We start from the raw sequence: 26641 nt of genomic DNA on the forward strand, positions 1-26641 counted from the left end.
TGTCATTGGTCGATAAGATATTTTTATCCATTGAGTGAATTTAATATTTTATATCTATTATATTTTCTCTTGTATTTAATTTAGTAATCCTTCGGCATACCACGAGAGGGAGCCCTTAACAGTGATTCTCCAAGTGTTAAGATTCTAATTGTGGTAGCATATGCTTGGTAAAATTTATTTTCCCACTGAACCATTTGTTCGGGGCAAACAAAACACAGGCATATAGCTTTTCCCAGCCGTGGTGAGGGTCAGCGAATGCAACACGGACCATTAGTGTGATTGCCAAGCATTTAGGGTCCTGGACCAAGACCAGGAAGTACAGTCAGAGTCTGTGAATCATGCTTGTACTAACTAACACATACATATAAAACATATACTGCATTTCCTCAAATAGACGAATAGATGCCTCCCTTAAATATACTGTATGCGTTTCCCCCCATCAACAAGAAGAAGGAAATTATTTCTGTACACTGGGATTTTAAAAACAACTGCTGTGCCCAAACCTGTTTTAGTTCAAGAGCTACGCCACTTATGTATTTCCTTTCATTCAGTATTCTTCAAATCTAACTTGACGTTGTTGTTTTTATGACAATGAATTAGCATTTCAGTTGACTCTGACCGTGCAACCACATTACTGTTCAGGCAATTTATCATTTCCGTCCGATTGTGTTTTGTCTCTCAATGATGCTGATGCTGACACAAGGTGAATCCACAATATTGTGTGGGTCCATAACATTTCACTGTATTTCTTTACAAGTCATTTTTGTGTGTGACCTACATTGCAACACAACGCTCATATTTGAAAATATTAGTCTAGATCAGAATTTGCATGCCGTAGATCCCTTTTACATTACATTAGTTATTCAAAACCATATTAACTGTGCATTTTTTGCTTGTTGTTGATACAGTTAGTATGAAATTAAAAAGGAAGAGGGCTTCTCCTTGCCAGTGCTGGCAAATGAATGGGTATGTGCATGCCTTAGCATATTTTCACGGAGCTTTTCCCTGGACTGGCGCACTGCTTCTGCGCAAAAGCCCGACCTTGATTCCGCAGCCGGGTTTCTGTTTGCGGGCGTTTTAATGTCATAAAGCTCCGCGAACACATGTCAACATGAGCTTCGCGGCGTGATAATGACTTTTGCTCCAAGGGGGAGGCGGAAGGTGGCGGTGGGAGGAAAGTATCCCGCAAACAGCTGCGTGTTGGGGGATCATCCGATAGCGACCAATCCAAGTCCGAGGAACCGCTTCGCTGCTGCAAGGACGCCGCATAGAAAAAGCTCCGTCCCCAGCCTTCACCCCCTCCTCCCGCCACGACTGCGCTGGTATGCAGACAGCGCCGATAATGACATTCACTGTCTGCACTCCCCAGTCTCGATCGGGGGGAGCCGCCGCCGCCGCCATCGCAGCCACTACTAACCCGGCCACCACGGTCCGGTCTGGTCGTCACTCTAAGCGGGGTGCCCCCCCCGGCCGTATGTCACCGCGGTCTCCCCGAGAGCCGACACATTCAACGACCCCCCCCCCCCCCCCCCCAAAAAAAAAACTCATTAAAATTCAGGTCAGACATACATTACACGCGAGGGATGATAGATAAAAGTATATTTTTTTAAAGAGACAGAGATAAAGAAAAAGGAAAACCCGCGGCTAATTTATGCGGTGAAAATGCTATTTAGCTAGCTTCCTCCTAGTACAACACTCGACTCAGCCTAAAAAGAAAAAAAAAAAAGCACCAAAAGTGGGTTATAACAAGCCAGCTACGCCGTAGTTATGGCGACTCTAGAAGCCGATCTTTGTCTTGCCGATTCGGCCGACTAGGAATAAGACAATAAACACTGTATAGTGCGTTGTCCGGAGAACGAGCGGAGAACGACCGACGGGCTAACCTCCCCCAGACGGAGAGCGACACGGCGGGCTACGCAGAGTTAGCTTCACCCCCTTGTATCCCACCGACTCTCGCCCCTTTTCGCAGTCAAACAAATCACTGCGACACTCACTTATAGAAACGGAAGTCTCTTATTTGACACACACAAACGTAAAAACGTCAAATACATACATAAAAGATGGTTGTAGCACTTGCCTCCGTGCGCTTGGTCCTCACTAGCCGGGGGTCTTCTCCGTACTGGAAAAGCCTGGCGGCGGCGGCGGAGAGTCAACAAGATGAGGCTACACCACCACTACAGCCCTGTGACGTCACGCCGCATCGAGGACTAGAGGCGGAGACGTCATCACGACTACAGGAAACGATGCGGGGGTGTCTCGCTTGCTCGCCGTCTGTCTGTCTGTCTGTCTGCCATTTCCTCTTGACTGCATTAGGAGACACGTTTGACAGCGGCGGGACTATTTAAAGGGGCCATGTTGCTTGCGACTCAGTTTACGACGGGCTGTCACCGCCGTACTTGCTGTTATTTATTTATTTTTGTAACATGTCTTATGTCGTTTTTTGAACGTTACTGGTTTTGGTGGTAGACTTATGACCTGTTCCTACGAACATACACATTCGGCATCCGTCGTAAACTGAGGACGCTAGACTGCAGTCTTTTTAAGATAATCATCCAAACTATGGCCCCGGGGCCATTTGTGGCCTGCCCTCCATTTTTAAGCGGCCCACGGCAAATACTAAAAATGACATTTGCCTCTAAATTCATTTTATATACTGTCTGTAGCGTAGAGGTTTTCTAAATATGCAAAGATGCAAATAAACTATTTACAATAAACAAGTAATAATGTGCCTTTATAACACGATGGTGAATAATAATAAAGCATTTTTACATGAAAAATGGGCTCCTTCACTTTCTGCTCAAGAAAAAAATGCTCTGATTTGTTTGTTAGCTGGTTAGTCAGATAGTTAGTAGAGCATGAATTATCCTGTTTTTGTTTTTAGTAGTTTTTAGGCAGTTAGTTAGCTATTTAGTAATTAGCCAAACATGACTAATGCCATAATATAGGTTGTTTTTTTATTAGCTAGTTTTTATTTATTATACAAGTATGAAATATGCAGGAAAGGAAATGTTTCGTTGTTTGTTAGCTAGTTAGTTATAGTGCTAGTTAGTAGTAACCAGCTGAGCATGAATTACACTAGAGGAGGATTTAGCAGTTTGCTAGTTAGCCAAGCATAAACTATGGCTGAAGAGAAATAGCTTTTTTTTAAGTTAGTTTGTTCGCTATTAAGTTAGCTAGTTGATTAACTATTTAGTAATGAGCTCACAGATTAATTACATTAAAAGAGAAATCTTTGATTTGTTTGTGAGTAGTTTGCTAGTGTGAATCACTCTTAGTCGAGAAGATAAATTGTTTTGATTATTATTATCATTTATCCTCTGTAGCAAGTTTCATTTAACAATATGAAATTTGGTTAACTTGTCTATCATGCGTAGGTCAACAAAACATGTCTGATAAGTCTACTATTTTGGTTCGAATAAGACATTTTGGGGGTATTTTGGTGAATCTTTGGTCACTCAAGTACACTAAAGCAGAAGTCTATTTCACTTATAGCAACATAAGATTTAATTGCATTGTCATATCTGAAAGGACATGGCTAGATAGACTGCCATTTTGCTTTGAAGTGGCAATTTTAAGCATCAGTTTGGTTACAATTTCCATTTGGGAACTGGCCCTGCCCTGGAATATTTGGAAAATTCTTTTTTTTTTAACAACATGAAATTTGATCGCAATATATAGGCTATCATGAGAAGACCCACAAAAATCTCAAGTGACTAAACAATATCATTTTAGATACATTGAGTACACTGTGACTGGTGCAACACGTGTAGAGAACGCACCTTCTCAAACAACATTGTGGGCTGTTTTGCAGCAACTGCTGTGATGCGACAGCAAGGTCAGCAGTTGTATTATGAGCGCAGATGTGAGTACGAGCCAACAAGCGGTGAAGTGTGTGTGTGTGTGTGTGTGTTGGGGGGGGGGGGGGGCATTGATTTTGTTGTAATAACACAGCTACAAGTGCTGCGGGGGGACTCCATTCATCTAGTATTTGCGCTAATGTGACGGTTCATTAGAAAACAAAATGAGTGAAGGATGAGCCAGGACGCAGAGAAGCCCCTCTAGTTGCTTCTGTCTTAACTGTTATCGGACTTGGGGGCGATAAGTGAACCCTCAGGAGGCAGACAACGGCGGCGTTTTCATACGTCGCTATCGATGTGGCATATTGAAATGTGTTAGGACTCATTCGGGGCTTGTAAATGTAGTTTGCGGTAATGATGCTTGATGACCACATGCCACAAGTTTACTCATCAAGGAAGGTCAGAGGGTGTATGTACTGTTTTCTTTGTGAGGGTGCCAGTGAAGGCTGAGAAGTGTGCTCAATACTACCAGAGGAATGCAATTCATTAAATAGGCTTAGGCACAGATATTGATTTTACTAAGGACATGATGCTATAAATGTAGCTTAATGGCAAATGACTAGCACTGAAATCATAACCATTGCCACGTACAAATGTATATTTTTAAAATTCACTCCACTGAAGTCAGTTTTACTTAATATGGAATTTGGTAGACATCTATCATGAGTAGGCGCACAAAAATGTTTTATTGATCATTTATTTTGATGAGAATTTTTCATTTTGTAATGTTTTGAAAATCTAGCCCTTATAGACAGTTTCAATAAGCAACATGAAATTTGGTAGGCATGCATGTCATAAATAGGCCTACTTAAAAAAAAGAACATCTTCAAAAATCAGCCATTTTGAAGGGGTCACTGTAGGGTAAATTGGTGAAAATTTGATTTACATTTGGTAGCATCATCTTTTTCACAAGAGACAGGAAGTCAGCCATTTTGTGGCTTTGTTATGAAATTAATTTATTTAATTTCAATTCAGCTGCCCAAGCCAGTTTCACTTAGCAACAAGAAATTTGGTCGGCATGTCTTGTGTGTCAAGTAGACCCACACAAAAAGTCTACAGAACTCATGCTCAAAAAGACACATATATTGATTCTACCAAGTTTACTAGATCACGTACAGTATACTAGACAGATGGACGACACTAAAATGGCGAGGCATGTGAGGCTTCATCATTTCGTGTGGGCTGAGCATGGTGGCAAAGTTTGATAACTTGCCAAAGAAAAAACTCTCCTAAGTCAGCTCTTCAAGATCACACAGTAAGCCCCTGCCAAGCAAAACACCTTCAATTGTAGTCTATGTGTGTGTGTGTGTGTTTTACAAAAGGGACGGTGTTTAACGCCCGTCTTCCGCTGCCTAATTAGTCCCTCCGGGGTTGTGTTGAAGGGATAAAACACCCAACAAGATAAAAGCAATTAAAAGAGGCTGCGTTTTTTTCATTAACGATACAAGGTGAATGTATCAGCTGTGTGTCTTCCGTGGGGTGAGGAGCAGTCACATGGCCTTGGGGGGAATGCAGCTTATGGAAAAGAGGTCATGGGAACAATGTCAAACAAACCATTATGAGGGTTTAGCAATTATGCAAAGACATTTGTTCTAGATGGAGTCTTTTTTTTTCACCCACAAATGAGACTCACCTGGGACTGCGTGTGAAATAAAGCCCTCCCCCCACCATTGTTCCGACTTACTGCGGCCCACAAATCAATCGGCTTCGTTATTTGCAGCACATCATCATTTCCATGACCCTTATGGTTCTTGTGGGGCGTGAGGTCAGAAAAAGAAAGGGGCGTGGGGTGCGCTGGTCAGATGTCAATGACTCTCCAGGGATGTCAAGGGGGGCTGTCGAAAGCGGGGTCATAGACGTGTGACCAGTGGAGGGAAGAAAAGCTCACGCTCCACAATTTTCAAGTTCCCTTACTGTGCTTTCAATGCAAACCCACCCCAACTAACTAGAACGCATTTTATCTGAGAGGAGACTGTGGGCAGCGAGAAAATGGGAGCATTGCAGCAGAGTAAGGACTGTGGAGTAATGTTAGCAGGTGAGCACACCTAACATCGTTTTTTCACTGCACGGCACCGACTCCATTCGGGGAAGTTAGTTCCTGAGGAAAACATTTTATCTAAGGGGAGACTAAGGGCGCAAAAAAAAAACCTGCAATGTTGCGCATCAGTCAGAACAAGACGATATGGGTCTCCTGCATTGACACTTATTTTATCCAAAAGGAGACTAGGGGGAACAAGGAAATGGAGCCCTGCAGCAAAGCAGAGATTGTGGAGTGTATAGCCTAGCACAAAAAAAAAAAAATTTTTGCATGTGAGTAGCCGTTTTTCTACTGCACAGTACTGAATTGGTAGGGTAGCAAATTCCCAAGGAAAAAACTGAGAAAACAACTGAGTGAGAAAACAGGAGTTCTGCATTAAAGTGCACACTGTGGCGTATATGACTGTACTTAACATGTTAAGCTAATGATGGTGTGCGCATTTACTGGAACCAAACGACGGCCCCGTGTACATTTCTTGATGTGGGGCTAAGCGACTCAGTGAGAAAACGGGAACACAGCAGCAAAGTAGAGACTGTGGTGTAGAACAATGCAGCTTCCTGGGTAAGACAAATACAGTATGGACGTTTGTTTTTGCCACAGGGCCATTGGAGAAGATACGGGGGTTCTTTAAAAAGGAAAAAAAAAATGCTTCAGTAGCAAACTTATGAATTTCTAGATAATTTAGCTCCCAAATAGTTTCACTAAGGTGACATGAAATTTGAAAGGCATACAACAAAGAGAAATAAAATGTTTATTTGACTGTTTGTTTTTCCTTTTGCACACTAATAATAAAATGTCAGCAGATTCCTGCGGGTGGCTTCCAAAACATACCCAGTAACAATTCGTACTCAATCTGGTGGTTACAAATAAAAAAAAGTAATAACAATACAAATAATAAAAAATAAACCAAAGTAACAGACAGAATGTGTTTTTCAGAGGTTCGCGCTTTGTCACTTAATGTTTTAAGTTAGTGGAATTATTCAGAAAATAATATGCAGATAATGTGTTTTAAAGAAAATAACAGTTCTAAAGCCATAATCAACTGTGCTTCAACCTGTTGATTTTTACGTGGAATGGAGAAAAGGCATAAACGGACAAAAACACGATGGGATATTTGCGTATATCCAAAAATAGTGGCCTGACTTAAGGGTTAGGTAGAAATGATGTCAAGTGAAAGCACAGTTTTTAAAAAATCATCATGGAGAAAATCCAGAGCATCTATTTTTGAGGGAGGTGTTTATTTTCCAAGTTCAAACGCACCCAGACGGCCACTATTTGAGAACATACGCCGATTTTTAAATCGATACGTACCAGGAAAGTTTTTTTTTTTTGTTTGGTCCGGTGTGAATGCTTAAGTCTGGCTAACACGCGCTACGTTTGTTCACAGTATTTCAGCCGACTCAACACCAGTTCTGATCCTCCAGCTGAACATGGACAACACACATTGTAATTAAATAAAAATATATAGATTTTCATATTTAGTGTTTTGAGAAAGAGGCGTGATTTCAATGCATGAACTAAAAAACGGGCTAACATTGATCAACAGCAGTTTCATATATACAAATAAAATGAGTCCGTGTACAGTAACCTTGGAAGAACTTGGTAGAGAGGCCCCCGATGACACAAAGATATCAGTGCAGTTTTATATTTATACATTTGTATATTTATATAGAGAGCATATAAAAATAATTCATAAAGAGAAGACTTAAGGACGAGTGGTTAGAACTGGCAGAGTGTGAAACTGCTTTTGGCAACAACAAAAACTATGAATGATGATGTCGCCGGGTCGCCTTGTAACCACGCAGCGTGAAGACACTGAGATGGCACGCGTGTGTGTGTGTGTGTGTGTGTGTGTGTGTGTGTGTGTGTGTGTCCCTTCACACACACTCCTCAGCAGACATCAGCAGCGGGTTGATGTACTCGAAGCCCTCAAACTCGGACTGATCGATTTTCTTCACCACGTCGCTGCACACAAGAGAAAAGGACAATCCATGGGTGAATTGATGAATTCGCAGAGGCATTTAATTCTAGCGATCAGTGAATCGTACTCATCATCGGGGGTCAGCTGGATGGGCTCGTTGGTGAACTGGGCGTCAAAGTTGTCCAGGCCAAATTCGCCAGAGATGTTGGGCTTGAAAGGAGGGACCACCTGCTTTTGCTCCAGCTGTAATCACAATCACATACACAGTGATGGCTTGAGATACACTTTTAATTTGTTTCCTGACTATGCTCATAACTCAAAACACTTGTATCTTAAATCATCTTTCACCATTGAAATGTCATAAATGCAGGTTCCAGATGTTTTTTTTTATACAAGAAGCACAGTGGCCCGAAACCTAAAATTTGAGTGGCGCAGGCCAAACATTTAGGTTCGCAAAATAATGACAAATTGACTTGAAGATGCAAATATTCAAATTTCCATTTGGTTTTGTAGTTGCAAAACATTGTTTAACATAAGAAATGCTAAAGGGAATTCATTTATTTTATTTTATTAATTTAAGACCCACAAGTACTCCCCCTACAGGCCAAGAGGCTCACCGTAGGGCAAGCATTGAGGTTAGTTTTGTCTTGAGGAGGTGAAGAGTTTATTGGGGGGGGGGGGGGGGGGTAACCTGAATCCCACAGACAAACAAGTTGATCAGCCGGTTAGCCTCGTGCTTCCCAGACCAAACAGGGCTAGTAGACAGGAAGGTCATATGATTGGTCGACAGCTCGCTCGGGTCACATGTCCGTCTGCCAGCTGGCGGCAGACACGCCCCTGATTCCTTACGAGGATCATTACAATTAGGTCATAGATTACTTTACAGTATAATATAGTACACTATCATTAATTATGTCAATATGCAGCTTTTCAAACTTTACTTTGATGTTATGGAAGTTAAATATAAATAGGAGGAAATTAATATCACAATGAATAATTAATTAATCTAAATTAAATTATAAAATATACAAAATAGGGTCAGCTCATTATTGCTTTTGTCAGGCAGCTCCTTGCAATTGTGTTTTTTTTTTGTTCAGCATTGGTTAGATGTTATCAAACAACAATTATAAAGGTCATGAAAATATGATTAAAAAATATTGACAAAAATAGTCTTGATAGATTGTCAGATGGTTCTTTGAGATTGTAATGTAAAAAATGTGATGCATGAGCAAAACTGCTTTGATTTTATTAGACAGATAAAAAAGGAAATTATTCTACATTAAGTAATCAATAAAATATAGTAAAATGTAAAAGGTTGTCAGAGTGGTGATATTTACCTTGTCAAATAAAAAAATGTGGAGATGGTTCAGCATTGCACTCATTTTATTCTTTAACAAAATGTTCATTATTTTTATTATTATGATACATTAAATCATAAATTGTGAAAAAATGTAAATGTTGACTATATATATAATTTTTTTTTTTAAATAAGTTAACATTTTAAACTAGTCCAACCCAGCTTAATGTTATTATTTTTAAACTAAAAATGAGGTAAAGTACTCTTAAAATAATAATAATAAAAATAAAAATAGGAGAATTAAGTAAATAAAATAAATCTACCCTTTCTATTATTAAAAACATACATTTGAAATGTAAACAACTGGTGGTAATGTATATTACGTCCGGTATATAAATGTATACTAGTATATATACTAGTAGTAATGAAACATACTACTTTAAGTTTACTGTCAAACTAAACTAATTAAAACATATTACATGTTGTGGATTTAAAACAACCTCGTAACTTTGCTTTAGATAAGTCTGTTCGGCTTAATGAAAACAATGCAAAACATACAATAGATGGGCTAACAAATAGCATCTGTGTTGCAGTGTTATAAATCCTATTTGTACTAAAAAGCTAGAACAACATATCGACAGATATAATTATGCACATATATTCGTTACCTCTGAAGAACGATGCCTTACTGAGGAGTCTGTATTTTTAAGTATGTCTATACTGCCCCCAGGTGGCCAAGGTACGCACACCAGAAGGAGCAGCACAAAAGCCAATGAATTGAAGCTGTGAAGTTGTGTTGCATTCTATTTAATGATGTCATCGTTGTTTGCTTTTATAAAGCATATTATTATAGAAGGTTGTCTTTTTTATTTAAAAACAATTTGTTGTTTTTTGGTGGGGAGGCTGGAACGGATTATTGGAATTCCAATTCATTTCACTGGGCAAACAATTTAAGACATGAGTTTTGAGTTACTGGACCAGCTTGGTCACGGAACGAATCTCAAGGCACCACTGGACTTACTAAATCAATAAAACAATATTAATTTCACAAAGAATATAATTTATGTACGAACAAAAAAAAAAAAGAATTAATATAAATCTATGAGTTCTGTTATTGGAAATGTAACCTTTCCTCCTGTTCATTAATTTTCTATATGTTGTTATGAATGATTCGAAAGAAGACGTGGACATTAGTTTCACAACACAGGAATGCGTGTGCCAATGAAATATGAGACTCAGTTATCATTATGACTCGGCAACAGAAAGCTCGGTAAAACTACACTCTGGACTATTTTTAGTCTGCGTCAGACTCGTGTTGTGATTCCTGTCAGTTGTTTCGTGGAACCTAAAAAAGGTCCACGTGACTCTTAAACATACAGATAACAACAAGGGAGTGGCTCAGATTAGCTTAGCAAAGGTACGCGTGCTCGCCTGACTTTTGTGGCTGAGACTATTTTCTCTCACTTCCTTTTAAGTCTCAGCTTTCCCGCCTTGTGGCAGCTTCTCTTCTCTTGTCACTCTGTATCTGCTGACCTTCTCGTCTTCCTTTTTTTTTTTTCCTCCTTTCACAGGGCTTCTACGTGGGTTGGTCCAAGTCTTCTCTCTTCGACAGCGTGATTGCTGATTGCTTTGGAACTATTTGTCAGCCCGACACGCTTTGCTCTCTTTTCATAATCATCAGGGTGATGAATTGCATATCTGTCATTGATTCATGTGAAAAATGATGTATTTTTAATCATGGACTCAGCGTATGTTGGCGTTATGGGAGTGACTCGTTTTTAACTGGTCACAGTCAAATGCACACTTCTCCAGCCAGGCATTACCAAGCTCATTATCTTGACATCAACAGTCAAGCCGCGTGTACAGCTTCCATTTTCTGAAAATGATCATTTGAAAAAAGTGTTTACTTTGGAGCAAACTCTATTTGGCATACATTTTCCAAGTTGGTGCTTTCAGTCTCTACCAATGTGCTGGCTGTTGTACAAAAGAACAGTCAAAATGGGAAATGTTTACACAACAATGGCCTTTTCAAATGGTAAAATACAAACTGGATGTGAAAATGTTGCAATATGCCAGTAGTTGGCGATGGCATGTGGAGAAACTACTTGTTCTTCTCACATCATGGCGGATGCTTTTTTCATAACAGTATTTGCTGACTGCATTTAAACAAAGAAGACATTTGATTTTTTTTTTTGTAAATGAAAAAAATAAAGAAAAGAAAAACAAAATAATATGCATATAATAATATGCAAATAATAGTAATATGCATGCCAGGCCAGTAGTTGGCAATACCATTTGAACCTACTGCTTGTTCGACTGATAACACGGAAAAAGCCTCTATTACGAGACCTCTTTTCAAAAGTTGTGTAAACAACTTCACCCCCCCCAAATTATTATTATTATTATTTTTTAAACTTTGGTGCTCATGACACAGCAACAGCCTAGTAAGAATTTATTATATTTAAAACATTTTACACAGACAACAAGGTTGTCAAGAGCCGAGACTTTACGTTTTCACAATATGTTGTATAAACAAGTGGACACAATGAATTTTCTCTGTTTCAAGTAGAAAGCAAACTTCCTGTATTGAAAAACTAGCACTTGGAGGAATGTTAATCGAATGGCCATCACTATTGTGTACAGTTATGAAATTAATAACATAAGCAATGCAACAATGTTAACCCTGTGGTTTGACATGCACAGACTTTTTCCACTAGTGTTCAAGCATTTAGACATTTAAGGGGCATTATTTAAAGGTTTATATTGTAACACCGATGCTGTTCATTAGCCCCTCTATGCTATACTTTTGGTAAGTCTTCTCGTGTGGGTGTCATTTTTATAAATTACTGACCATTCTAAAGTGTTGAAAATGGCTTGTTCGCTGTGTTGAACAAAAGTGCTGTTTTTGTAGTCTCCTGAAAAATGACGATTTTGAAGTTACAGGGTTTTGGCCTAACGTAAGCAATATACAACACATTCGATTGTCTTTATTGTGCTGTTTAGTTTTACGGTGAACTGCTGTTTCAATAAAAAGCTTGAAGCAAGCACACGTTGACTCTTGAAAGAACTGTTTGCTATATGTCACACTGGACAGGCAGACTGTGTTGACCTCGTATCTAAAATGGGGCAATGATGTCATCTACTGGTGGTTTTGCATCAGTAAAGTTGTTTCCAAGTTTGACATTTACAGTGGAGCAGAATCAGATGATCATACATACATCAAAAACATAATTGGCAAGTGTACTTGTTCAAGGGCACTGTATGTGTTAATAAATGTCTGGACTGTGGAAAGAAAAACTACCCAAACTGAACCGGAAATTAATTACTGTACGCTACTCCCTTCGTCAGCCAGTTTTAACACCAGATGTTAGTCGTTCATCTCACTTTTGATTTGGATTTTTGAGGTCTGCAGTCTGCACAATAAATATTTTTTTAAACCATTTAACTTTGCTTCTGGACAACAAAATACAGTTTGCTGCTTTACACTACATGAATTTAAGTAATAAAAACTGTTGATTATTTTTTTTATTGTTTAATAAAACTCTTGGTTATTTTTTTATTGTTTAATAAAACTCTTGGCTTTATGTCAATGGAATTAAACTGCAAAAAATAAAATGAAATAATTGCTCCACAAAATTAGGAATTTGCCTCTCGAATGAAGTCACTGATTCGCAAAACTGCTCCACAAAAACTCCTGCTCCTCGTGACCACTGACTTACCCCGTCAACGAATGACAAATAGTAATTGCTGGATGTCTGAAGCTCGGTTGATCCCCATTGACAAATAGGAATCAGGGCATTTAATTTGTTGTCCGCACCCCTTTTGGGTGTTTTCTGGGGGTAACACTGAACTGTGTCACATTCTTGTGCACAAGTCCCCTAAGTACAAAATACATAAAAGATAGGGGTGGGAATCTTTGAAAGTCTCATGATTCGATTCAGATTTTTGGGCCTGCGATTCGATTCAGAATCGATTTTTGTTTGGGAGCGATTTTTTATTCAAAATTATTTGATTGACAATGATTTTTGCTTGAATTTATAGATGTGCAAATAATCGTAATCATCCACTCCAGTCTGACTCGCTAATGCTAATTAGCGTGCTACTCGCGGCACTTTTATCACTCAAAAGAACGGCTCCACGTTGCAAAAAAAAAAACAACTTATTGGAATAATTTGATCGGGACTTTTTCCTTCCACTCTCTAATATGGCTACAACTTAACAGTGTATCAGACCACGTGGAACCACACTGCAAATCGAGTACAGCATGAACAGCGCTGCGAATAAAGGTACACACAAACAAAGGCAAGACAGTATAAAATAATTTAAATAAAATCGATTTTGGGACACTTGAAATTAATTCTGAATCTTACTAAATGAGAATTGCGATTCTTATGAGAATTGCGATTCTTATGAGAATCGATTATTTGGCCCACCCCTGATAAAAGACATAAAAGACTCACAAGGTCCCAGTCGACGTTTCTGAAGAAGGGATGGCCCATGATGTCAGCAAAGCCTGTCTGAGGGTGGCAGCCCAGACGCTCCTTTGGATCCTATAATAGATGGGATGGAAGGGTGAGAAACGGGTAAAAGTGTGAGAGAGCGCAATAACAAAACAGCCACAAGTCAGAGAGGTGAGAAGCTGCAATGTGTTAAGGTAAAATATGTATTTGTAACTATGAATGGAGGGAAAAGCAGTGCTGTGTGAGACAAAGGTCATAAGATCTTTCAGTGTTCATCTGAGCTCTGCTTACCTTGTTGAGGAATCCCTTAAGGACGCTGGCAGCTTTGACAGACAATGAGCGGGGAATTCGGATCTGTTTTTCCAATATAACTGTGACACACAAAACCAGGGATGAGGTGAGTGAGATGAAGGGAGCATGTCCACATGATACCATTATGTGTTTTTTTCCCTAAATTTAAAACTGTTCCCAGGTGTAATAATATGGAGTACACTCATATAGTGCTTTATCTACACCATTTGTCGATCAGGAATAGAACACACATGGACAAATTTGCTGGTACCCCTAACAGGTTAATTGAAGAAAAACTCAGTGGTCACAAAAACAACCCGAGTCTGACAAAACTGCATGTTGATAAGCCACAACAATTCTAGGAGAATGTCCTTTGGACAGATGATACAAAAAAACTGCAACTTTTTGGAAAGACACATCAGATCTTTGTTCACAGATGCAAAAAATGAAGCATATCAAGAAAAAGAACACTACTATTTGTTCAGGGGCTGCTTTGCTACAGCTTTTACAGGGCTTGTTCAATCTGTGCAGGGGTATAATGAAATCTCAAGACTATGAAGGTATTCTATAGAGAATGTGCTGCCCAGTGTCAGAAAGCTTGATCTCAGTTGCAGGTCATGGGTCTTGCAAAAGGATAAGGACCCAAGACTTGGACTGTAGGTCATGAGCAGAGAAATTTGGTATAGGCTGTTATGTAAATCACTTTGTGTGAATTGTGACCTTGCATACGCGTGGGGATTTTGTTTTTTTATGTGCTTGTGTTTATGTATTTGTTTATTGTATTGTATTGTTTATTTTATGTCAAGTCATGATACTGTATGACACGCTTATTATTACAACACAACAACTTTACCGAAATGAAATAAACTAACCGACAGTTCAAGTGTGTGTGGATTAGTAGATTCCCTGTAACTATGCTTTCCATCACCTTGGAAGAGGTAGTCTTCTGTGTTCTGGTCGGGATTGTCGGAGCTTCCCACGATGTCGAAGGGCGACCGACCGGCCATCATCTCGAACATCAGCACGCCCAGCGCCCACCAGTCCACGCTGAAGCCTACGCACGCAAATTAGAAGACGCTGCCGATCAGACTTCTGACACTCCGGTTTACTTGTAATCCTTCCTATACGTGATCTTGCTGTTACTATGGCAACCTGTCCAATAAGGAAAAGATCATACTGTAAATGTGTTCTCACCGACTAAACCTACACGTAGTAATGCACTAAAATGGCTTACTTAAAGCCTTGCGGAAAGATTGGGTTAAGCAGGCATTTCCTCACTGATGCGTGCACCCACGGGGGGCTATGAGCTGCCATCAAGGATTCATATTTCTTATAAAACACCATTTGATCACTCTTTGCATGCTTGTATTTTTTTATGATCACTCTTTGCATGCTTGTATTTTTTTATGATCACTCTTTGCATGCTTGTATTTTTTTACACAAAACACAGTTTTTTTTTAATGAATCAATACATATCAATTAAATCAAATCAATACATCAATACAACACACACACACGCTATCCTTTATGCAAATTATATTAAATATTTTGTGTAGAAATGTGTTCCTTGAACAATCATATATTTTCTAGTTGGAGTAGTGCAGTAAAATGTACTGGCCCGATGGGGATATTGCCTGTATGTGCAAAGCTAAAATGATGCAGTGATCCACACATGCTCGCTCGCACACTAGTATTAATTTCGTCAATGGAAACTAAACAAAAATCATTTTGTCAACACACATTTTTCACCGGACTAAAACTAGACTAGACTAGACTAAAACCCTCATTAATAAACACTATACTGGGACTAAATCAGTCTGCATTCTCGTCGAATGTTAATTAATGAAGACGAGACGAAAATGTACTTCACTTAAATAAAAACTGGACTAAAATCTATGAACCTTTTAGTTAATGAACAAAAAATAGCAGAATATTATATGATTTTGTAAAATCTTGTCTTGGGTAGTAATCTGTCACTGTGACACACACCTTTTAAAATCTGCAGCTGGCGAGTGCAACATGCATAAACACATGGGACAGACAGGAGGATTCAAGGTGAACGGTTATATATAAAAATTTTTTAAAAAAAAGTAAATTATAGTTATAATGTAACATTAATCCAACGGCTATAACATTCCATCAATAATGTTAAGCCGACCGCTAACTAATGCTGGCTAACTTACTAGCTCCTAGCATGGAGCCATAGTAGCCACTTGTTGATGTACTATAATTGTGTGTAGTTGTTAAAAATTCTGATTTTTTTAAAAAAAATTTAAATGTGAAATAGTTTTAGCTGTTCAACATTATCTGCTGACAAAAAATATACATGGGTAAAATGATTGTCCTGACTAAAATGTTGACAGTTTTTGTTGACTAAAACTTGACGAATAAAATAATGTTTTCTTGGACTAAAAGAAAGACTAAAATGAGTTATACTCGACTAAAAAAGGACTACATAAAAACGGGATGAGGTTGACTGACTATGTTAAAAACTAACATGCCTGATTGAAACTGGACTAAAACTGAGACAAAATTTTTAAATGGCTGATAATGACTGATCGCGCACACAAATACAGATATGCACATGCAATTTACCGACGGTTCTGCTTGACTTTCCAACCTCTACACTGTTTCTGAACTCCATTGATGTTGCTAACAGAAAAAAAAAAAAAAACCTGTGTTCTCTGTTAGGGCGGATTAAAATTACTCATGTAATTTGTACTCCTAAAGCATCATCTAAATATCTATGCATAAAACAAATCCGGTTTATAATAAAAGCCTCCCTTCATTAATTAAACACCATTACGTATTAAATTTTTAAAATGTAATTTTAATAGTCCCTTAAAGCAAACATTTTGCAGGAATGACACTAAAGCAGCGCTATGAGATAAGTGTAACCCAGCAAACGAGTGACAGTATGGCAAATATGTATATATGCTTAAAAAAAGAAGGCTTCATGCAGTTTGTCAGCTGTTTGTTTACAGGCTGCTAGTGCTAACATAATGGGAAACTCCATAGCCACATGGGATAACATCATCTATGTGGTGGTGGTGGTAGTGTTACCCTTCAAGCTTACAGCATTGCTGTATTTGTGAAAACATGTTATTAATAGATGCACCACCCAATCTGCAGTTTATTAAACCCTCACTAGCCATTTGCAGCAATATGATATTGAAAAAATAATAAGGCTGTCAGTTCAACGCGTTAATCCAGATTAATTAATTCAGTGCAAATTAGTGTGTTAAAAAAAAACAACTGATCATGTAACGTGGGTACCAAACCCAACCTGTTGAGGGTGTACGCTCTTGCCTCCTATTGATCTTTAGCATATTGCTGCGTTTGGTCATGCGGTCATGTGACTGCATGGACCAATAAGAGCCGCCTATGGGCAGGAGTATGGAAGAAGCCAGGGCACAAATGTTTGTTGCTGCTCAAGGTGGGTTTTTATAAAGTCTCTATCTTAACTCTTTGACTGCCAAAAACGTTAAATAACGTTTAGTAAAATCCTATGGAGGAGTGCCAAAGACGTTAAAAGACGTTTGTTTCAAAACAGAGGTGAAACTAACCATTTTCTATTGTTGATTACTGAAAAACGGAATAAGGTAGAAACAAACTTTTTTTTCTGATGAATGATGAGAGTCCAATCTTTCATTTGGTAGTATGTGTGTTTCCATAGTCCAAACACATAATTTTCTATGGACCTTGAAAGATCAGTCAAAATGCTTAAAATCGGCTGGCACCCACGGCATCCCTTTTCTGAAAACATCTGGCAGTCAAAGAGTTAAATATCGCTGCTATGGCCTGAATACTTAAATGCCTTCTTGTTAGCTTGCAGAGTCGACGGCACCATCGCATTTATTAGAAAAGTCGAGTTGGTGAGTCATGTTTTTAGCATTAGCCATTCCTATGGTTCCCTCCCGACCGCCTAACTGTTGTTTTACACAGGTCCGGTTGCATTTGCTTTGAAATGTTTCTCAAATTGTTGTATAAAATAATCACTGAAGTAATTGATGATATTGGTGATTGACTGTTAGTAATTATTTTATGTATTACATGGCGTTTAGCCAGCTTTGATTGTTTGAAATACACTGACAGCACTTTACTCAAAGAAGCTGTTGTTTTTTTACATTTGAATGTAATCGAACTGATGCATCTTATTTCTTTAAACACTTTGTTCTTATAGATTAAATTAGTTTAATGCTGCTATTGCTAATTTTGCACAACTTTAGCCCTTTCATATTGTACATTATAGCTTTTTGATAGATGAATTGACATGTCTAACAGGCTTCTATTGTACAATACTGATGATGGATTAGAACTATTTTCTATGTATAATGCGATTAAGTGTTATTTATGCAATTAGTCATCTCATGCCATCCATATACAATTTTTTGAACAAAATTGAAGTTTAGATTATCTTTAAAAATAATGCCTAGCCTAATTGTTGAAGTGCTTGAACTTTTTCTTTTGAATTTTATTTATGAAGCACACTCCAACAATAAAAATGTAGATTTCAAATCTTCTCTTCTCAGTTGATTAGTCATGCACTACAATTTTGTCATTTCCTAGAATTCAAATTCTTTATTTGGGGACCGTTAGCAGATATCAGATTAAAATAGATTAATTAGAATAATTAATTAAAACTCCTGTAATTAATTAGATTTAAAAAATTAATCGCCTGACAGCACAAAAAAATAATCATTTAAAAAAAATCTAAAAAAAGACATCCAGCGGGAAGGACACTACATTTTTATCAAAGAAAAAAAAAAAAAAAAAGAAGTATGTACTGTATACAAAATGAAGGCACTCAAGCAAGCAAGGTCTTGTTGCTATGATACCACAACTGTACTAGTGACACTGATGCAGAAACTGGTATTTTTAGTATCTTTAAGTTACTTTGACTATTTTTTTTATTGGAATTTTCGAAGATTTGACATTCCGCCTACGTCGCGCAACACATTCAGATGACAGATTTGTTTTTAGCTCTGGTTGGGTCTGCTTTTGGTTGGTTTTGCTTGTTTGGTTTGCAGTAATATTTATTCTTTTTTTATATACACAAGGTGTTCTATTTGGACAAAGTGTCAAGGCTTTAAGGCAAAAAAGTAACTTGGGAAACGTGTTAGTGGCAGTGTGTTGTTATTCCCACCGTAATCTTCTCCTCTGAGAATTTCAGGAGCAATGTAGTTAGGGGTGCCACAGAAAGTGCTTGTCGTATCGCCGGGTCTCAAACCCTCCTGAACAAAATCACATCAACAAATTTCACAGCAGCATACATTGCTTTTGAATGTCCACATTCACAGACACTCACATGGAAAAATGCAGAAATTCACGTTCACGTGTGAACATGGATAAACATGCAGAAACACACACACACACACACACACACACACACACACACACACACACACACACACGTGTACCTTGCACATGCCGTAGTCTGTGAGTTTGATGTGTCCCTCAGAGTCGAGTAGCACATTGTCTAGTTTGAGATCTCTGTAGATGATTCCGCGCTCGTGGAGGTAGTTGAGCGCCAGACTGATCTCAGCAGAATAGAATCTGCGGGAAACCCCCACCCCCCAAATCATTTAACTCTTAAAACCCACAAAATGGAGGAAAGGCCACCAAACATCCTTGGGTGAGCCTACCTGGCGTGCTCTTCTGGAAGCTTCCGTTGTCTCTGCATGTGGAACATTAGGTCACCGCCATTCACATATTCAATAACAAAGAAGAGTCTGGGGAGGGAATATTTAAACATAATATTAAAAATTACATTAATACTTTTACCCCAATTGGGTGTGAGTGGTGGAAGGGGTGACATCAAATTATTGAATGCACCCAGTCATACTAGGCAGGTACGGTGGATATATAAAGTCTACACACCCCTGCCAGGTTTTTGTGATATAAACAAAGGTCAAATGGTTGATCTTGGCATCAACCATTTGACCTTTTTACTCTATCAATGTGACCTTTTACCTTGTACAACTCATAGAAATTAATTATCTTTTGTTATTTTGTAACAATGGCTAGTCCTCTCTAAATGATGAAGAGCATTCCAACTTGCTTTTTAAAAACATCCTGTATTTTCACAACTGGCTGTATGAGAGCATTTCCTGTCGATAAATTGCTTATATACATGAAAGGTGGACCTGGCTGAGGACAGGCATGATGAGAGCGCGAAAGAGCCAAAAGAAAGATGACGGCATGCGGACGGATGCTCAAGACACGCCCCCAGCAAGTACAGTATATAGTGCCAGGATGTGCATTGGGAAAAATAACATTGGTTTGGTTAAAGACCCCCAAAATCGCACCTGCGAAGAGACATGCTTACGAAGCAAGGTTAAAACTGCAAGCTATCAGTTACGCGGAAGAACATGGAAATCGAGCAGCCGCGAGAGAATTTAAGTGGTGGAAGGAGGAAAACGAATCAAGTCAAGAAGACGAAGCTGATTTTCCGCGGAAACAAGGCGAAGTGGCCTGAGTCATGCATTATTGATCAAAAAAAGCTGGGAGAAACGTCTCTACAGTCACTATTCAACTGAGGGCAATAAAGCTCGTGAAAGAAATGAAGATCAAATATTTTCAAGGAGGTCCGGCTTGGTGTTTTTGCTTTATGAAACAGCACCATCTATCCATCCGGACAAGGATCATCGTGGCGCAGCAACTTCCGGCTGATTACAGGGAAAAGCTGGCCACCTTCCGTGCCTACTGCAGTAAACAAACAGCTCATCCAGCCCAACCACATCACCAACATGGACAAGGTGCCGCTGACTTTCGACATCTCGGTGAACCACACTGTCGAAAAGATGGGGACCAGCATGGTAGCGATACGCACAATGGGGCACGAGAAGTCTACCGTTGTGCTTGGTTGTCATGCTAATGGACAGAAACTGCCACCAACGTGATTTTTAAGAGGAAGATGCTGCGCTTGAAGAAAAATGTCCAGCCGGAGTCATCGTTAAGGCCAATCAAAAGGGCTGGATGGACGAGGACGAAATGAAAGAGTGGCTGAGTGAGGTGTGCTTAAAGAGACCAGATGGTTCAAAAAAGTACAACCAAACTCATCTTTGCTCCGCTGTCTTTTTAAAAATATATGCTAGCGTGTGGTTTAGCGTAAAAGCATGCTACCATATGTTTTGACCTACCACATGTTTTACCGTGCCTGCGCCCAATAGTACAGTGCGCCTTATGTGTGTGTTAAATACAGAAATAGCACCCGTAACCAAGACTGAGCCTTATGGTCAGGAAAATACAATAAGTTATTTTTCCAGAGTCCCTAATACCTGCTTTCTGTCTGGAAGCAGGAGTGCAGGCCCACCAGGAAGGGATGATTGGACGCTTGCTCAAAAACGTGTTTTTCTGTCTGGACCCAGTCAATGTCCTGGAAAAAGGAAGGTGGGGAGTGGGGGTCGTGGGGGGTGACACATACACCAACACGCCAATGAGAGGTCATTGTGACATTGTGTTGAAGCACTGAAGAGCTGAATAAGCAGCGTGCGCCATCGACTTGCGTGAGCGAAGGCAGGCGGAAAGGGCTGAGCCAGAAGAGCCCATCATACATCTGGACACGACGCTGATGAGGCCCAGCGACAATAGAACACTCGGCCATTGACCAGCCGCCACATGTCAATTTGTCACTCGCGCTAAGTGCGTCGAATCAAAGCTAACTAGTCGCCTCTCGCACAGCGTATGCCACCGGTCGATTCCCCAAGACACCGTGGTTAATCCACACCTTCTCTGAGGTACTGACGGGGTCAGAGTATTTGACAAGATAGCTGAGATGGATGTTAAAACGTGGCTGTCTGTTGTGCTATAAATAACAGCGCCCACAGGTTGTGCTAATTGCATTCATTACACAAACGCAAAGAAGACTATTGCACTGTTAATTTGGCCTCACATCTAATTAGATGAAGGCTTTGTCTTAGTGTCTCTCTTGCAAACTGACTTTAAGTGGGTTCGCTTTTTCCTTCTCAAACGGTAGACTACGGCTGGATTTACACAACTGGTCCAAATGTGTCATTCCTATCTGATGCCAATGTTCAGCTCTTCTGATTGTCTAATTCCCTAGACATTTCAAAAGTTACATAAGACATAATGGTTTACAGTAGTGGAGTAATAATACAAATATTAAACATTACATAGCGTTTAGTTAGTCTGGGCTAGCTAGTTTCGACAGATCAGAAACTAATCCTTTGACATATTTTCCAGAAGGAAAACCCATCATAACATATTTAAACTTGGATGCTAGCTGATGGACGTTGTGGCTCACCTCGTCATCGTTGACCAGCTCTTTCTTGACCACCTTCATGGCGTATATGCGCTCAGTCTTCTTCAGCTGCACCAGCAGCACTTTGGCGTAGCTGCCTCGGCCGATCACCCGCAGCAGGTCGAAGTCGGCCAGGCCGAGACTGGAGGGCGACTTCCCCATGTCTCGGCTGTTCCGTGCCTGATCGGAGGAGAGATAGCGAGGTTCTCAATCACACTGACAATATTTACTATATCTATAGTGACCTTTCCTAAAGAAATTTCAGTTGAAGATGTGAAACAGACGACTACGACTACATAGACAAAGAAACTCAAACTGGTATTATACCACTGGTAGTTTATATAAAATACTTTAATAGTTTATAAACTCATTTTTGGTCTTAATAGTGTTTGAATAGTATTACCACAGTAACTTTACATATCTTCAAACAATACTTCCAATGTATAACTTATAGCTGATTATGATACAGTACTAGATGATACTAATTTAATTTGCTCCGTGACCACACACAACTCAAAAACAATTGCATCCCAAATCATCTTTTTTCATTGAAATAATTGTAAATGCTACTAATGCATTCCAGCAAATCCACATATGGTGGGGGATGGGACCTTATACAGTTATAAGGTTCATAAAGACAAGCCATTGAACTGCTGGAAACCAACATGGATGTAAATGGATCGACCGCAGTGGCGGTGGTACTACCGACCACACTATCACATTTCTCCGGAATCTTCCTCCCTCTATCCTTTTCTGCAGTAATCTGGAGTCATAGCAAGATGCTCCATCCACCAATCCATCTAACCGTGCTTAGACAACCCTATCCCCGAGCGCGGATAAGATCGTTCGGCTGCCCCCCCTCCTATCTCGGACCATCTGCGCGTATCCGACTCCCTGTCCCTCTGCGGCTGTATCAAATTGCCCCAAAACTACACGTGTCGCCATCAATCAGCTGGCAATGTTAGGAGCTGTGATAAAAGGATACTTTATTTGCCACGCTCCAGGAAATCAATACGTGTAGCACTGCGCGCAACTGAATGCTCTTGAATGTTCTTATGAGCGTCTTTCCAATCATTGATTTACTTGACCAGTTGTTGAACTTGAATAAATAACGCATTTGTCTGCCTGTATTCATTCTTCTGTGGTGCTATGCTCATGCCGAGTCCGGTCATTCTGCGGGGTCTGACTGTACCATAATCAGGCAGCTTTTCAGGCCTCGTTTTCACTTCATTATTGGAAAGCTCCACGTCAATCATTATAACAGCACTGGGAGTTGTACTCTATCCTTTCCACACTGTCGCTACTTCGGACAGCTGGCTATTGTGTGAGTATTTGTAATTTGTGATTTTGACATTAAGTTTAAATAGATGGCTTGTAAGCATTTCACAATTAAAAACAGTTCCAGAGAGACTATGTCTGAGAGATTATGTCTGCCAAGTTGCCACTGGCCTGGGAATGCCTCAGGATCACACGGATGAGCTGGAAGAAATAGCTGAGGAAACGTAGGGAAGTATAGGGTTCCCTAAAGTAGCTGCTCACTCATGACCCAAACCCAGAAGACAATGGATGGATGGACGTACGGACTTAGAAACCTCCTTTTTAGGTCTCCCTCAAATAAAATGTTAAATAATAACCATCATCTTAATTAAAGGTAAATCGTTTTTGTAACAGCCCCTGTATTGGACAATGTTTAAGTACACCAGTACTTTTTGTTGGAGTCTGGTAGGAGGTAAAATTTACACACATGTGTTGACAAAAATGTGAGTCCCCCCCCAAAAATTTTTTTTTAATGGAACAACTCACCTCTTTTTCCTCCCCGTCGTAAGTCAAGCTTTCTCTGGAATCTTTATTCTGAGGGCCTGAGCGAGAGAGCGGGTGTGAGACAGACAGACAGCAGGAGAAGGGGAGGCAAGAAAACAGGAAGGAGAGAAAGTAGGTGAGAGACAGTCATGCTTTGTCGCTTTGTTCACAGCTCTACTGGGCCTGAATCATTTCTAATTCCATTTGAGTAGGGGGAAAACAGCAATTTTCTAGTACAACAACACTGTTGGGAATACAACACAATAAATGCCTCCCACCTAGTAGACGCCTCCCGCCCCGCCCCATCTGTAGTTGCAACAATTGCACAACGCGAACCCACCATGCATAATTACTATTTATTAAAGAAAGACGTATGTAAAATAGACTCATAATCTCAGGAGAGGCATTGCTTGAATGTCTCCTTTTTTTTGCCAATGTAAAAAAAAAAGGAAATGCTTGATAAAAATTACATTAAAAACTTAAATAGACATTTGAAATATAAATCAAATTGAACAAAACTATATTTCAGTCGATTAAAAAGTCCATTAAAAATCCAACTGCTGCATTTTTAAAATGAAGGAAAGTAGAAACAATGCACTTTTCCTTAAAAAAAATCAAAGACACATCGAAACTCAAAATTTAAAAAATATCAAATGTAATTTATAGTTGCAAAATGATGAATTATTGCCTCAATGTAAAATAAAATAAATGTTTAACTCAAAACTGAAAAATAAAGACAATGAATACTTACCTAAATAATGACAAAATACTACAATTACTGTAATATTTGCATAGAAGAAAATTATACTATAATAAATGTTCTAATCCAATTGAACTTGGCAAAAAATAAACATTGAAATCAATTTCAAAAAATTTAAAGGAAAATAATCCATTTAAATAAATATTAAGGGAATTCCATTACATAAAATACTGAAATCATAGTAAATGTGAATAATATATTAGAAATACAAAGTCCTGAATACACCACTAAACTGAAATACTGATATGAAAATTTGTGTCCATAAATTATTGCAATAAAAATCTTCAAAAATGCCAGTAGTGATTTTTGTATGTACATCATTACCTGGCTGTTCCATTGGGTCTAACTGACTGGGTGGTTGACCAGGCATGATTGGCTCCTAAAAAAAAAACACAGCAAGTAACAGCATTGAGCTGATGTGTGTCGTGGATGCTAATGTCCAACAATTAAAAATATGAACGCCACATCACCTGGATCATGGGCCGGCCGCACTCTACAGTGACCAGCTTGTGGCACTTTTTGTGCACCAGCAGTTTGCAGTTGATGCACTTGTATCCCTGTCGGCCGAGACCCCAGATGCGGTCCGTGCAGATGGCACAATGTGCTCTCTGTTCACAACAGTGAGAGATTGAATGAGAGTGAGAAATTAAAATGCAATTCTAGGAAACTTTTCTTGTTGAACGAGACTGTGAGAGATGAGAGCTCCTTAAGAATGTTTTTTATTTTTTGTCTTATGTTGTTTAGCCATAACACTACCTGGAACAAGCAAGCAGATGACAGAAGAATAACGCTATGAGTAGAATTGGTGTTTATTTACTCAAGTGTAGTATATTTAAAATCATGCTATGCATGTCAAGAGAAACTGAAATTGAGGACAAAATAGCTGTTATAAAAAAATGTAGCAAGAAACGAGGCAGAAAAATAAAGTGCATACCTGCCCGGCACATAAACATGGACACGCAACATTGTGGAGGGCCCAAAAGCAGGCGTTTAACATGCACGTTCATAAATGGAGACTAGCATTTATGAACATACTTTACAAAAAATTATGGACTAAAAATTATACTGTTTTGCAGTGAAGTATGGCACAATTAATCTTTTTTTCTTTTTCCTTTTTTTTTTTTTTAAACTGTACTTGGACAAAGTGTGGCCGGCGGCATTTACTTAACAACAGATGTGGTGAGGCGTTGATTTATCATTGCGCTGTGTGCGCAAATGTTTGGCCACTTACAATAAAATGTCAGGGTTTCGTCACTCTGCTACATTTTCATGATGACTGAATGTTTCTGATGAGGACACCGAAGAGACTTTATAGCGACATTGACCCTTGTAAAATGGTCATGCTTCCCACGTGATGCACTGTAAAAACGTGAATTGAAAGCATTCAGTGTGGTGTCGCACCCTGTTAAAGCGTTTGGCCTGAAAGGCATGGCCACTGGCGAAATAGAGCTTTCTCCAGCGCCGCGCTCCTCGCCGATAAATGGACTCTGTGGGGCAGGAAGAGAAAAAGAGGCCGCGTTAAATTGGGTGGCTGGTTGGTTGGCTTCCAAGTTGTTCTAATGTCATAACAATTCCCACACATTGGCTGTAACAAAGTGAATTCATTTGTTCCAGGGTCAGAAATTGAACTGTCTAGGTTTTAAGGAAGATTTTAAAGGGGTCTAAAAACGCCATTCTGATTAATTCATTCAGTGCCATTAACGGCTATAGACGTCAAAAATCCATTTGAACCATTTCTATTAGTTTCACATTTTTTTCCACTTTTGTTAACAAGAGTATGAAAACCTAGAGAAAAATGTATTGTACATTTAAAACAGATATAAAATGTGATTAGTCATGAGTTAACTATTGAAGTTATGCGATTAATTACAATTTTAAAATATCATCGTCTGACGCCTCTAATTTTTTTATATTTTCTTTTTTGTTTAGTTACTTATTTAAACTCAAGAATAAT

The 26641-nt window shown here is 39.2% G+C and overlaps 2 protein-coding genes across 2 annotated transcripts in view; both read right to left on the reverse strand.

Annotated features, from left to right (window-relative positions):
• skila (SKI-like proto-oncogene a) overlaps positions 1-2291 on the reverse strand; it is a 60371-nt gene extending 58080 nt beyond the window's left edge. The window contains exon 1 of the mRNA XM_077556328.1: positions 2054-2291. The gene's annotated coding sequence lies outside the window, so the exon portion shown is untranslated. The remainder of the gene's footprint in view (positions 1-2053) is intronic.
• A 4341-nt stretch (positions 2292-6632) lies between these two features.
• The window catches only part of prkci (protein kinase C, iota), a 37413-nt gene continuing 17404 nt past the window's right edge, over positions 6633-26641 (reverse strand). The window contains exons 5-18 of the mRNA XM_077556082.1: positions 26089-26174; positions 25158-25295; positions 25012-25066; positions 23931-23986; positions 22131-22307; positions 21145-21242; positions 19510-19596; positions 19285-19420; positions 19011-19098; positions 14793-14918; positions 13865-13944; positions 13574-13663; positions 7944-8059; positions 6633-7860 (exon numbers count right to left, since the gene is read on the reverse strand). Coding sequence (XP_077412208.1) covers positions 7773-7860; positions 7944-8059; positions 13574-13663; positions 13865-13944; positions 14793-14918; positions 19011-19098; positions 19285-19420; positions 19510-19596; positions 21145-21242; positions 22131-22307; positions 23931-23986; positions 25012-25066; positions 25158-25295; positions 26089-26174 — 1421 coding nt within the window. The 3' untranslated portion in view covers positions 6633-7772. The remainder of the gene's footprint in view (positions 7861-7943; positions 8060-13573; positions 13664-13864; positions 13945-14792; positions 14919-19010; positions 19099-19284; positions 19421-19509; positions 19597-21144; positions 21243-22130; positions 22308-23930; positions 23987-25011; positions 25067-25157; positions 25296-26088; positions 26175-26641) is intronic.

This window comes from Vanacampus margaritifer, chromosome 2 (assembly GCF_051991255.1).
Source record: "Vanacampus margaritifer isolate UIUO_Vmar chromosome 2, RoL_Vmar_1.0, whole genome shotgun sequence".
NCBI lineage: Eukaryota > Metazoa > Chordata > Actinopteri > Syngnathiformes > Syngnathidae > Vanacampus > Vanacampus margaritifer.